General features: G+C 38.8%; 1 protein-coding gene across 1 annotated transcript in view; it reads right to left on the bottom strand.

Moving 5' to 3' along the window:
- Nucleotides 1-85: 85 nt before the first annotated feature.
- Nucleotides 86-13,686, bottom strand: part of LOC128672378 (protocadherin Fat 3-like) — a 28,030-nt gene continuing 14,429 nt past the window's right edge. Inside the window, exons 16-34 of the mRNA XM_053749494.1 lie at nt 12,439-12,661; nt 11,424-11,565; nt 10,223-10,414; nt 9,900-10,021; nt 9,370-9,606; nt 8,846-8,971; nt 7,912-8,032; nt 7,328-7,434; nt 6,655-6,787; nt 6,198-6,302; nt 5,528-5,697; nt 4,949-5,047; nt 4,433-4,625; nt 4,049-4,158; nt 3,606-3,763; nt 2,724-2,927; nt 2,048-2,209; nt 1,250-1,355; nt 86-510 (exon numbers count right to left, since the gene is read on the bottom strand). Of these exons, the coding sequence (XP_053605469.1) occupies nt 418-510; nt 1,250-1,355; nt 2,048-2,209; nt 2,724-2,927; nt 3,606-3,763; nt 4,049-4,158; nt 4,433-4,625; nt 4,949-5,047; nt 5,528-5,697; nt 6,198-6,302; nt 6,655-6,787; nt 7,328-7,434; nt 7,912-8,032; nt 8,846-8,971; nt 9,370-9,606; nt 9,900-10,021; nt 10,223-10,414; nt 11,424-11,565; nt 12,439-12,661 (2,803 nt within the window). The 3' untranslated portion in view covers nt 86-417. The remainder of the gene's footprint in view (nt 511-1,249; nt 1,356-2,047; nt 2,210-2,723; nt 2,928-3,605; nt 3,764-4,048; nt 4,159-4,432; nt 4,626-4,948; nt 5,048-5,527; nt 5,698-6,197; nt 6,303-6,654; nt 6,788-7,327; nt 7,435-7,911; nt 8,033-8,845; nt 8,972-9,369; nt 9,607-9,899; nt 10,022-10,222; nt 10,415-11,423; nt 11,566-12,438; nt 12,662-13,686) is intronic.

Raw genomic sequence — 13,686 nt, 5'->3', positions numbered from 1 at the left:
TATAAATCTGTGCAAGATTTTATAGACATATTCTAAGACGAGGGATTTTCCCTATAATAAACATTGAACAATAAAAAAGGTAAAATGGGTAAATATAATAATTTATTTTATTGTATTCTTTCAAAATCTAGTTACTATTGTTTATATATTTATTTGAGTTACTTATGCATAATACTTTTATATTCTTATAAAGCTGAGCTTATACTGTAAATGAAATGAAATTTATTAAATAACTAAAACTTTGCTACATTGCTTATACAATTGGTCCCACATTAGGCAACATGCCTGTCCTATGGTAACCAATGTTATAACGTTAACAGTAAACTGTCACATAAATAATATCTTGCAGTTGCAGGTGCAACTTGTTTGCTTCATGGATGCATTAAAAAAACTTTATGTATGTCTGTTGATCTGCTTTCAGCTCCTGAAGTTACTTTGTGAGAATCCTGGACTAAACGGGCTGGCGTTGAAACGAAACTGGTTGCCGTGGGTGGCCACGCTGTCGTTTGTCTGAAACAAAATAACAAAAAATACCTAAATGTTTGACTAACAATTTAATTCTTAGACTAACTATTAAGTTTACTTTTGACGTGCTTCGAGTTAGAGCAGGTATAATAAAGTTAAAAGGTTGAAATTATTTTTCTTCATATTTTTTTCCTCCTGTCTTGGGATTGATCGGTCATAGCGACCATACCATGTAGACCATGTATAGATTAATAGCATAAAACCTAATTACGTTTTATGCTTCTCATATTGTTTATTTAAATTCATGAAATGAAAATTAATTTCAAAGAAAACTAAGTTAAAAAGAAATAAGTAGTCTCCTTGAATGCAAGTTAAATGAGCCCATTTATTACAAGAGCCGCATCCAGTACCAATCGCTTCCAGTATCATTATCCGAGTCGGATCTATTGCAGATACAACAAAACTTTTCTTCTGTTATACTCTCACTACCTTCCTGGAAAATAGGACAATGGTCGGGATAAAATAGAAAATAATCTTCTACCTATCGCTTTTCCTTCCACAACTGCTTTTCCTGACCTTATTCATGTTTAAATCCGCCAATACACTGTCGCCGAACTTCACATGCCCACGCGAAAGCGTGAACATTGCATAATCAGTATGAGTGCTTTTATTTACCTCAATGAAAAACCAGCAGTGTATACCGAATCCGCTAAATTTTGGTAAATTGTTCGAGGACAATGTGGAGCTGGTATGTATGAATCTAGTCATAGAAATAAAGCCTTACTGGCGTGATGTCTTCGACGGAGTTGTTGTCTCCCGGCGGAATGTAGTTCTCATTGAACTGTGCCAAATCTTCTACTCCAATCAGGTCGGAGTCTCCTGATATGTCGCTGTAAACATAACAGGTATAGGCATAAGTGTACGTTTGTACAGTCAACAGCACATCAAGTTACCCTGCATGAACCTCTATGGCGCTGTAATAGCGGCGAGTTTGCAATGAATTTGGATAGGTTGATGTGCCGTTGACTGTACGTGTAAAATGTGAATATTCTAAAGAGGTAGACAGAAATATATTAAAATAGCTGCGGTGAAAAAGAAATTCAATTCAACCAGACATTTCCTTTACGGGAGAAATTGGTTGCTATCTACGACAGAATGCTTGATTGGAATGAGCGGTCATAGAAACTTTGGAACAGCACTTTTTTGGTAGCCAACTTTTTCTCTCTCATCTGAGAGTTTGCCCAGTTACTTCCTCAGCCGTTTAGCATCGGAGACCAGGGACCGCTTTCCTATTTTTGTTCTCAACCACGCACAGTCTTCAGATCCTTATATATCATTAGTAGTGCATCGGCACGCATCTCTATCCTTGATAACACAAGCCAGCATTTTTCAGGTTTGTCTTCTGTTAGGCCCGGGCGGGAACGGCATGGCCTGCAGCATTTGCTCCCTAGTAGTTCATTTGTAGATGTAGTAGCCAAAACAGACGTTTTGAAATTTATAACGGATACATTCGACTATGTTTTATGTTCATTGTACTCTAACAAAATACACTAATAATATATAATTGTATTGACATATTCACCTAACAGTGTCGAAGTCCGGAGCCCTGATGGCCTCGTTCCAGATAGGGTTGGAGCCCTCCGTGGCGTGCTTGTTGGTGCCGGGCGCCAGCCCTGCGCGGTTCAGCCCCGAGTCCACGGAGCCGTACTTCGTCATCGATAGCGCCTGCAGCCGCCGGTTGAGCCTTCAAGGGAGATTGTAAGCATGTTTAGGTCAGATCATGTTATAGAAAATCTAATTAATTCATTTTCGAGAAGATTGTTTTGTATTCCTCATGGCTGAGGGTCGCGGCTCGTGTTACGTGTTTCACATACAATTTGAGTTAGTGATGAGGTTTGACTGCCTCATTACCTCCTCCGTGCAGGTTTGCTCACGATATTTTCCTTCATCAAGAAAGGATATATTATATACAATTTTATATGTATTGATGAGTCACATTGGTATACAAACTTCGATTAACGAGTAGGATTCGACCTGGGACCTTGCGGTACACAGAAGCTGCTGGTATTTCATTTAAAATCTTTTCGAAAGTCATAATACTATAAGATCGTGTAGAGTATTGTACGATATTTTTATCTAAGAATTCCCATGGAGGAGAGCTACCCCGAACGCCAGCGCAACTAGTACATATTCACGTGTAGCATAAATTGTATTATGTACAAAAAGTAAAATCGAGGAAGAAGATTATATGAACTCACGCTCGAGTCCTGACGATGAAGGTAAGCAGTAGCACCAGACACAAGAACCCAAGGAGCGCGGCCAGAGCCGCCAGCACGTACACCGTGGTGAGGTTGGGGTCCGCGGGCTCGGGGCTGATATCCGTCACCAGGTCCTGCAGGAACAGGTCCTCGCGCTGCAGGATCTGCCGGATCGCCAGCAGGAGCAGTGTGTCACTGCGCAGGCTGGGGAAACAAGTTAATGGTTGACAAAATATGTTTTATTAAGTTAATTTCATTTCTATTAAATGCAACATTGTGTCATGTTCGTTGACGCACAACGGATATAACAGTTATATCAAACAATTAAATTTGTTTTTGTGTCTGGTCGATCGCAGGTCATGTGTAGATTCGTCGGTGTCATGTGTGGTTTGATTAAAATAACAAAAAAAAAAACCAAATCTATTAAAATTTTTGTTTGAGCAAGATCTCGTTTTTGTTTTATCCGTAAAGTCCGTGGTTAGGGTTTAATTTATGACAAGTTCCATCTCACTTGTAATCTCTTCCAGTAGCTACAAAATATTAAGGTGTTATTAGTCACAAGTCACAAAGATCTATGTGTTGTCGCTAACTGATAACACCTCTTACAGATTTTGTCAGTGGTCTTATACAGAAGCCCACGGCAGCCTATATATTTGACCTCAGGTCGAACTAATCTATTCCAAATATAATAAAATTATCCTAGTTTAGCCGCGAATGCGTAACAGACAGACATCTTTTCGCATTTAATAACATTACTTAGTATGGAAGTACAGATGTGTATGGCCTACATTATGTATCCATAAGGAAAGCCTGTGCCCCAACAGTAAGAGGCGTTTAAATGGCTGGCGATCAATGTGTATCTGAAGCTAAGGGTGGTCTCACAGTTCAATCTCATCAGTGGAGACGGGTACGTCGTCTCGTATGAAGTGTGCGTGGACGGAGGTGAGGTCGTCGAGCGCGACGCCGCTGCTGTCGCTGGCGGGCACGATCTGGTCGATGTTGCAGGTCATCACGAACCCGGTGGAGAACGTCTCGGCTATCTGTTACAAGGGCAGCGTTTTTGAAAGACGTTCATATTGGTGTCGGAGATTCTGAACTGTTTTTAAAGGGTTTTTTCTCGTCTGATCATGTTCTCAGTTGTATTTATTCACGCCCTTGTGACAGTGCTCTTAACCACTGAGCTATCGAGACCATGCCAGTTCGGCTGAATTATTTCACGTTCCTATGGTCTTTCATTATTTTATTTATTGACATATTGATAAAGAATGAGCAGTTTTAATATGTAAATAGGTAAGCACGATTACAAAACACAAATGATTACTTACAAAGTCAGCGTGAGTTTCGACCTCCTCCAGGGTGTTTTCGAAAGTGAAGAATACTCGATTGAGGGACGATATCAGGTACACTTTCACTTCAGTCGATGCAGTTGCACCAGCTGCAAAGAATTCGGACTTTGTACGGAGTACCTAGCTACTAATTCTATGGGTAAAATTAACATACAAATCGAATAAACCATTTCATAATATGTTTCCCTTTATCATTATATGTATTTTATTGGGTTACAGCACAAATATAAAAGGAAATAAATACACATCCTCTCACGGGATTAGTTCGCCGTTGGCATTAAGTTTTCTCTTGAATTTCTGTACCTTTTTTCTTTTTATTTTGTTAGGTAATAAAGTTAGGTATGTCACACAAAAAATAAATACCTGTATCATTGGCAATGATGTCGAACTCAAACATGCCATGCATGGAGTTGCTGGGCTGCATGTTGAGGGTCAGGACCCCCGACGCGGGGTTCAGGATGAAGGCGGAGTCCCGGACAGCATTCAGAGATGGGTCAACTACCATGGAGTCGCGGTCGATGGTGTAAGTGAGCGCATCGCCTTCTGAGTGGTCAGCCTGTGGGATTAGTTCATAGCTTGATAAGATAGATGGAGAAAAACAGATTTTACCACAACAGTGAGCGTCATATCGAAGTAACAATTTGAAATGGAAAGAAAAAAATGGAAGGAACTCCAGCGACAAAAGCCTAAGTAAAATTTCATGATGTTAGTTTAATGGAGTACGTATAATGAGTTGAGAATTATCTATGGGCCGTCATCTATCTCCTCTTTAGGTCGCTATCGCTGAGCCTTGAAAGCAAGTAGGCTACTATTTAATCTTTAGCCAAATATTTATGTTCTGGTAAAAATTCAATTAAATGTAGTCAGTGCTATACTTACCTCCACTCGAAGTACTTCTTTATTGATAGTGTCAGAGGAAGATATACCCGCTGTGTAGAGATTTCTTAAGAAGAATGGTCGAGGATCGGCTTCCCTTACCTGAAAGAATAATAAATTATATTTAATACTCGTTCTGTCTCTCTTTTCTCCATTACTGGAGGCTGGCCAAACTTCTTCAATCTTAGTCTTTTTCAGTCTTTTTCAGTTCCAGTCCATCCCCATTAAGTATGTTTTTCATTCACAATTTTCTTTGTATTTTTAACCCCAGACGCAAAAAGAAGGACGTTATAAGTTTGATCCCTAAGTGTGTCTGTTAAGTTTGATCCCTAATTGTGTACGTTGCCCCGTAGCTCGTCAACGGGTGAACCGATTTGGATGCAGTGTTTATTTGATAGTATTTTTATGCGGTGGTTCTTAGATATATTTGATCGAAATCAGTTCAGCCGTTCAAAAATTGCAGCGAAATGAAAATTGAAAGTCGGAACTTTAAAATTTGTCTGACAAATTCTCATTATAAGGTTGTGTTTCAAATATTCATGAGAATATTACACAAATTTAAAATGAGTAGCTCATACTTACGACGACATGGACGGCGATAGTACTACCAGATATAACTGGCGAGGCGAGTGGCGAGTTACTTGCAGCAACCATTAGCACGTGCGAGGAACTCGTGTTGTGGTCGAGTTCACTCGCCAAGTATATCTCATTCGTGAGCTGGTCTAGCACGAAGAATCCTTCGTCGTTTCCCTCTGGATAGACAGTAATAAAAACAGAGTTTAAGAGTGAGCTAAGTACTTAAATGGAAGATTCTGGAATCGAGCGGGAATTGAAACCGCGCCCTGTCTATCCGGGACAGTGCTCTTGACCACTGAGCTATCTAGACCATGCCAGTCCGGTCGAATCAGTTCATCTCTTTCGTCTTACGCCGACGTACAATATTTTTCACTAGAGAGTAGTAGGTGCTCTTAACTAAGTACTTGTTTCTAGAACATATTGGTTTATTTTTGTTCTGTCAGTCAATCTTAAGTTCATTTTTATCGACTGTGTATCTAATTAACAGTAGTATTAATTTTTTTATTAAGTTTCACTGAAGGCAACCAAACACTTGTTGTTTTTGGAAAACATTATGTTTGACAGTAAGTCAGTACTTGTCTGAAACTTTTCCTCTCAGGAAATTGAAATAATAATAATAATAATATATCTTAGATACTTGTGATTGCATTTAAGTACAGATAGCAAAAAAGCTTACCAACAATTCTGTAGTAGATTACGTGACAGTCCCCATCGCAGCCATAATTCTTTGGATCATCAGCTTTGGGCAGCTCAAAACGTTCTGTTAGACCTTGTTCACCCTCTGAACATACAAAGATTCAATTTTGAAAATAGGTCAATATAATATTCAAGGTTTTTGAAGAACATTTGTATAGTTTTGCGTACTTCCAGGATTCAGATTACCTAATTATGTAACAAGAACATGATAGGGAGGTGATTTGAGTCAAAACGTGGTCATAGAAAAGTTTCCCATATTTAGCTTCGACCACGTAAGCATGATCGTTTCAGCTATTACAGAGTTGCAATAAAAAGACACTACTCCATTTAGGCTAGTTAGGGTTCGATTGCAAAACAGTCTGATTCGTATTCCAAACTTCAAAGCTCTTTACCACATTTTTAAATATATCTCTTGTCTTTTCAATATGTTATCTCACCCATGAAGGCAACAGTGGCGGTCTCGTCAGAGAACACAGGGTTGGCCTGGGTCGGCACGAACACCAGACGCACGGAGGTGGTCGTGCTCAGGGGCCCGGGTTCTGTGCCTCCGTCTGTGGCTGTTATTGTTACCTGAAGTGTGTAATCGTTTTTAAAAGTTTAAGTCGGACTTAGTGTGACGACATATTTTTATGGTTTCTTTTGTTATAAGGGGATTCTGAACGAGGATCCCCTCGGGGATATGGCTGAGAGATCCTAGAGGATGACATGAAATAAATAGTACTTAATAAGCGTCGTTGTCCCATAGGACTAAAGGGACAGAATCGTCAAAATCACTTCATGAGATGTCAATAGGACTAATCTAAATAAGTTTAAATAAGTCGACAGACATGTCTAGTTTCATGGCATTGAATTGAAAGAAATTAAATGTGGGAATAACTGATAATGTAATCTGTGAATAGAGAATGAGGACCATGCGTGACTTACCATGCGCACCCAATGCGTTGTTTGAACTCATTAATTTGATTTTAACGACAGCTACTTAGCAACTGTTTAACCGAAGTTCCGAAGCATGGCGAAGCTCGAGATAATATTTTTTTGGCCATCCATCCCGTGGCCGACTCGGTTCTGCAGAGTTACTCACGTGAATGTGCACCTGGAAAATGTGAATACCTGGAATTCGCGAGGTCGTAGCACGTCGTCATCTAATGCTTGGATCAGTCGCAGTGTTCCGGCGTTGTCACCCTCATTCAAAACATCGAAGTACTCCGATGCCTCGGCTGCCGGAAAACAATTTTATGAAATACAAATTGGTAAATATTGTCAACGTAAAGGAGGTATACTACATATATATCCTCCTTGCATTTCTGCCTCCTCATCCATCCTAGTGGAACAAGGAATGACGTGAAAATTATTTAGTTATTTACTAGAATTTGATCTGCAAAAAACCTCAATTCCGAATATAGGTATCGTTTTCTTTTCTATTTAGTTGATGAAATGCCTACGCTGAGGGCTCTAAATTGAGGACTGGAAGAAGAAGTTCAGTAAGAAATAAATAAATAGAAATTGATAACGTTTTTTTGTGATACCCACATTTTTTTCAAAATCAACCATTCGGCTTAGTTTGTTGTCTGCTAGTAAATTTGGGCAGAAATTTTATTTACTACACAGGTAGTTTTCAAGTAAAATTTTTAAATTATGTAGTATTTCTGAATAAGTTGCAAACTACTACGATACAATTATAAGTAATTACATACTGTTGCCAGTGACTGCGAAGGTCACAACGCCAGCATGCAGACCGTCCTCATCAGTCGCCGAGACCCGCTCCAGGATGTCGCCAGACACCATCGCCAACATTCCGTTCACGACTGCCCATTCCTGGGGGCTTACCATCATCTCTTAACGCGATCCACTTTACGACCTAAACTGAACTGCATCACAAATTCGTACCATCGACTTAATTTTTAGCATGAATGCGATTCATTTTAGGTTCCTAAATTGAACTGAGTTGCATTGGAATCGTTCTGTAAAAGTTTATGGTAGGCCTTCTGGTATTGGAAATATTTGATTATGGTTTTCGATTCTTTATTTTGTAATTAGTGTTTTTTTTTTCTTTAAATCGTTAGGAAGGCGTTTAAAGTTCAGTTTAATATCTGAACTAGGCCTAGATTTAAAGTAAGTACTGGTCTTTGCTTTATATGTCTAACATTAAATAAATCTACGTAATCAATAAACTTAAGTTCCAAATATGTAAATATTACTTATTTTTTATGTGCAAATAAATAATCAGATGAGAATCAAACAATACATATCTTTAGAAAATAGTTTAAAGTTACAAACTACTTATTTATAGTTTAAATATATGTCCCAAAACACCGATGTGCGTGTGATCTGAGGGCCCACATCTTGAAATTCTATACTACATATACCACACTCTACGGTTTTTACACGAAAATAAATAATATGACCGTCAACCCCAGGCGCCGCATATCATTTGGTGTGTTTGTTTTCACATACCCTATCTACACATAAGTTCGTTGCCTAGCAGCAAAACATTTACACGTCTCGGCTTTACAAATCCTTTCTAATTTCTGATGTTCTAATTCTGACAAACGGTGGACCTAGTACCTGATTATTTACCATCAAAACACTAAATACACAAAGTATAAATAAATCTTCAGATAAGCTCACCCTGGCCAGTCGAATAATGCTGTCCTGTCGAGGGAATACGAAAACAGGCGAGTGGTAGTTGTAGGGTCTCACCACCAGCTCATAGGTCTCGTTGGAACTCAGCGGAGGGTCGCCGTGGTCGAAAGCCTGGACAATATAAAACTCTTTGAATCGTTATCATGACCAACGCCCCTGTTTGTACTTGGTTCAATCAAAGGCTGTTTCTCTATGGCTATTCAAAGAGCAAAGTGATTTTAATTTTCAGTAAACTTATTTTTATCTACAAAAATCCCACCATCCGTTACATGCGTTGATGCATTGAAGTAGGTGCTAAGGCCCTAACAGAGCGAAGGGCAAGCTGCGTTGTGAAACTCCATACAATTTCTGCGATGTTGTACGTTATCTGTCGACGGACGTGAAAATGACGGAGCGCGAGTAATGGGGCATTTTCTCTACGATGTGAAAGATAATTTGTCTGTCCTATATTGTGGACTATAATCGACTGTATGAACCAAGTAGGTTGTATTTTATCCAATTGTACTTACTATGATATTAATATCGTACGTCCCCCAATACCCCCTCAAGTCTATATTAGTCCACAGCCTGCCGCGGCATTCACAAGTGATCTCATCGCAGTTAGTTTCCATGTAAAACATGTTCTGGGGAACGTCCAGGTCCCTGTTGATCACAGCGAGGGTGTTGATGGAGTACCCCACGCGGGAGTTGTCCGTGCACGGCTCGTCGCGGTCGCGAGCGAAAATCCACCCGTTTAGAGGTGTCGCCTGGACAAAACCAATAAAATACATTTTGGTAGACCGTCTAGAAATTTTGACAAAACGATTCTGATTTAAACGTTAGCACGATTGACACGATGATTTACAATAAATTTGACATATTGGTCCAAAATCTAATTAGATTACTGAAACATACAGACTTTCGCCCCCATTATATTATATTTGATTAAAAAAAAAAAGTATTCTATATTTGAACGAGCGCCTTAAACTACATACATGCATACAAAATTTCACCAAAAATGGTCCAGCAGTGTAGGTAGCCGGTAGGTAGTCCCACAAACCTGCGCGGCGCCCTCGGACTCGTCCCAGGCGAGCTGCGCGGGCGCGGGCAGCTCGGGCGCGTTGTCGTTGACGTCCAGCAGCACCACCAGCACGCGCTGCTCCGCCTGGTTCCGTCTGCCGTCTGACAGAAAGAAAGAAAAACTTTATTCGGCACAAAAAATTGTTTACGCTCCAGTGGGAATTTCGGGATAAAAATAGATACCCTATGAGTTATTCCAGTTTTGTTTTTGAAACATGGAAAAATCTATATGATTTGACGTAATACCTTACGTCAAACCATTATTCAATTGCATGAAAAATCGATTGTAAACAAAAGTGTTACCTCCATCGGTTAAGAAGTTATCAGTCAGGGTCAGGAAGATCTCGTGCTGTGGCTCGTCCCCGTCCCGGTCCAGGGTCTCCCCGGTGGTGTACTCCACGTACACCAGCCCCGTGTTCAGGTCCACCGCGAAGAAGTCGCGCAGACGGGGCGCTACGCCATAGTTGATTTGGTAGCTCACGGTGTAATATATTTCTGGGAGAAAAAAATATGAGTCAGGATTTCAATTAATTGTCTCAGGCTAGTCTTGGATTGATTTATATTATAGATTGACGATTTGACGACCTCGGTGGCGCAGTGGTAAAGTGCTTGCCTCTAAACCGAGAGGTCCCGGGTTCGATCCCCGATTCGAGTCATGATGGAAAATGATCTTTTTCTGATTGATCCGGGTCTTGGATGTTTATTTATATGTGTATTTGTTATAAAATATAGTATCGTTGAGTTAGTATTCCCATAACACAAGTCTCGAGACTTACCTTGGGGCTAACTCAATCTGTGTGAATATATTTATTTATTTATAGATTGTAACTAGATAATAATATGAACAAATCATTCACACTAATGATGATGAAGAAGCCGTTAGCTAACTTTGTTACTCAAGTTTGGTTATTCTTGCTGGTGTTGTAGTTAAGCGCTAGTTAATCTTTGTGTAGGTAATGTTTCTTTTTATTGTATATTATTAAAATTATGGAAGTTTTCTGTCCCAATGGTCATTTCAATATAGATTAGATATATATATATTATAATTCGATATATATATATTATAATCAGCACTCGGATCACAATCATAACCTGTTTTGATATACCTTTTGACTATGTACATTATGTACTTTTATATATTATTAGAAAGAAAAAAAAAAACATTGTAAGAAACAATAATGGTAAGCCGATCTGGCATGATAGGGACCAACACTGTTCAAATGAGTTTCTTTCGGCATTTCTTCTCAGCAGTGGTCGTTCAGAGAAATAACTATAAATATAAAAATTGACGAGAAAAAGTGCCTGTGAAGGTCTAATTTCTAAATAAATGATTTGAATTTGAATTTGAATTTGATATAGATAGATTTTTATGTCAATTTTATATTTTTCACATTGTCAACTAGCCAGTTAGGTTTTTAAGTATTTATTTCTCAAATAGAATATACAATATTCACTTACTGAGAAACTAAGTCTAATATACATGTTAATCGACAGTTGTGATTACCATCCCTGTCCAAATCGCTGGACACCAATTGGACGACCGTGTCGCCGCTGGTAGCGTTCTCGTAGATCCACACGGTCTCGTTAAACTGACTCGTCTCTGCTACCGGGATCTTGTTGTTGGTGTCGATGATTCTGATTGATATCTGGAATTAATTGTTGCTTATTTAATAAGCTAGGGAGCTGAAACTGTCTAGGAGATGACATAGAACGAATGTTTAATGTCGTAGACGGACAAATTGAAATAAAAGAAAGGTTTGTAGAAGAAGGCTTCGACACAAAACTTCTAGAAAGTGATGTAGTGGTATAAGCACCAGCTCATCATTCTATCAAAAAAATTATCTAGGTACATTCCAGAAGAAATCTAGAAAATGGATAAATATTTCATTGTTCTTCTAGAGGAGACCCAAGGGGACCCTTCTTTGGGGACCCAAGGGCTGTTATTTTGGACTATTTTGGCCAACGATTGAGTTTGGCCATACAAAGAGGAAATGTCGCCAGTCTTCTGGGAAGGATGTCATTCTGAATTTCGACACGGTCTCAACTTCGAAAAACCAATGTTCGACACGAATTGCTTCGACAAAATATATATTATATATTCGACTAAAATTAATACTTCAACAAGACAGACACACCTTCAAAACACTCTATACTGCGCCAGAAATTTTCGAAATGCACTTGTTCGGAGGATTTTTATTTCGACAGACCATACCTTTAACAGATTACTGCTTTGGGACCATTATCAAGCGATGATGGTGATTTAGGATCAATTTTTTTATGTAAATTATTTTAATAAGTACTTATTTATTATTTTATTTTGAATTTAATTGTGTTATTTGTTACGTACATACTCGTAATTGTATATTTTTTCAAAATATTATTTGCTGACAGTAAGTATTGACCTTTTGACTGAGAACGCGCACAAATGTGTGCGCGGCAAATGTCACGTCCTTGCGTGCGTTCATGCTACTAAATAAAGAAGGCTTTTAGTCTTTGTTTTCTCTTTCTGTTTTGATTACCTCTCCATCAGTATTCCAATAAGTTGGATCATCGGGACACTCAGTGGTGTTTTCAGCGTAGCATCGGTCGCTGGCTATGACAGTGTAGTTGAGGTAGTGTCGCGGTGGAACGTCAGCATCAATGGCCGCTCCCTGGGCCACTGTGATCTGTCCCGTGTAGAAGTCTATCTGCACTAGGTTTTCCGGAGTCGGCACCTCCTCTTCGTCCGTCGTAGATGTAGGACTGAACAGGGATAGAATAAGTAAACGAGTATACTGCATGTGAATGTAAGGTAAAATTATTTTTTGAATTTTGAAATACTCTTTTCCTATCTAAATACACTATCTGAATGGTTTTTGGTTATTTTGTGTGAGCATATTAGTATTCCTTCCCAGTAATATTATAAATGCGAAAGTTCGTAAGGATGTATTTGTGTAATTTGTTACTCTTTCACGCAAAGTCTACTCGACGGATTGCTATGAAATTTGGTACAAGAAAAAAAAAATAAAAATAAAAAGTATTTATTGACAGTTTCTTACATTACGTTACAAAATAAATTAAATAAGAGCACCGGTAGACATTTTTCAGCAAACCCGCCATCGAACTAGGCATGGGCCTGTGTCTCGATTGGCGAGCAGCGTAATAAATGTTCCATGGTATATAAAAGAAACTTAAAAAAGATATCTTAATATGGTACAATAATTCCCAATCTAGATTGCTCTGTGCTTTGGGAATCCGTGCAATAGTATTAAACAAGATAAAAATAAGAAAAATTATAAGAATGTATATAACTATTCCTACAAAAATGCTCTCAGCTGCCAGTTCACATTTAAAATAATAAATACGAGATGTGTATGCGTGTAAGTGTATATGTCTGTTGTGTCATGTAATTGTATGTTTAAATCTATTATTATGTTTGGTTAGGTTAGGTGTGTGTGAGTTAAATGTCTGTTGCCAAAAGGTTTTCAGTTTCTTGATAATTTAAAGTTAATAGCCATTGGTGAATTTTAGATTTACATTCCCGTTTGGTACAAGGGTACAATTTTAACTTCTTGTTGGCTTTATTGTAGATTCGACCACTCAATACTTTAAAGTGTCGCGCCGCTAGGGCAGTTCTGTGTTTGAGAATGGTGCAAACACGGTCATGTCTACGTTTTCGAGTACGAAGCGATGGGTCATAAGTAAGTAGCGAGTGTTTGCGGAGCAATGTCAGTTTGATGAAGAGTTGTCTCACGGTTAAGACCAAAGTATCGGCGTAAAGTTGACTT

Source organism: Plodia interpunctella, chromosome 9 (genome assembly GCF_027563975.2).
Source record: "Plodia interpunctella isolate USDA-ARS_2022_Savannah chromosome 9, ilPloInte3.2, whole genome shotgun sequence".
In the NCBI taxonomy this organism is placed as follows: domain Eukaryota; kingdom Metazoa; phylum Arthropoda; class Insecta; order Lepidoptera; family Pyralidae; genus Plodia; species Plodia interpunctella.
Note: the sequence above shows the minus strand (reverse complement) of the source record. Positions and strands in the feature narration are given on the sequence as shown.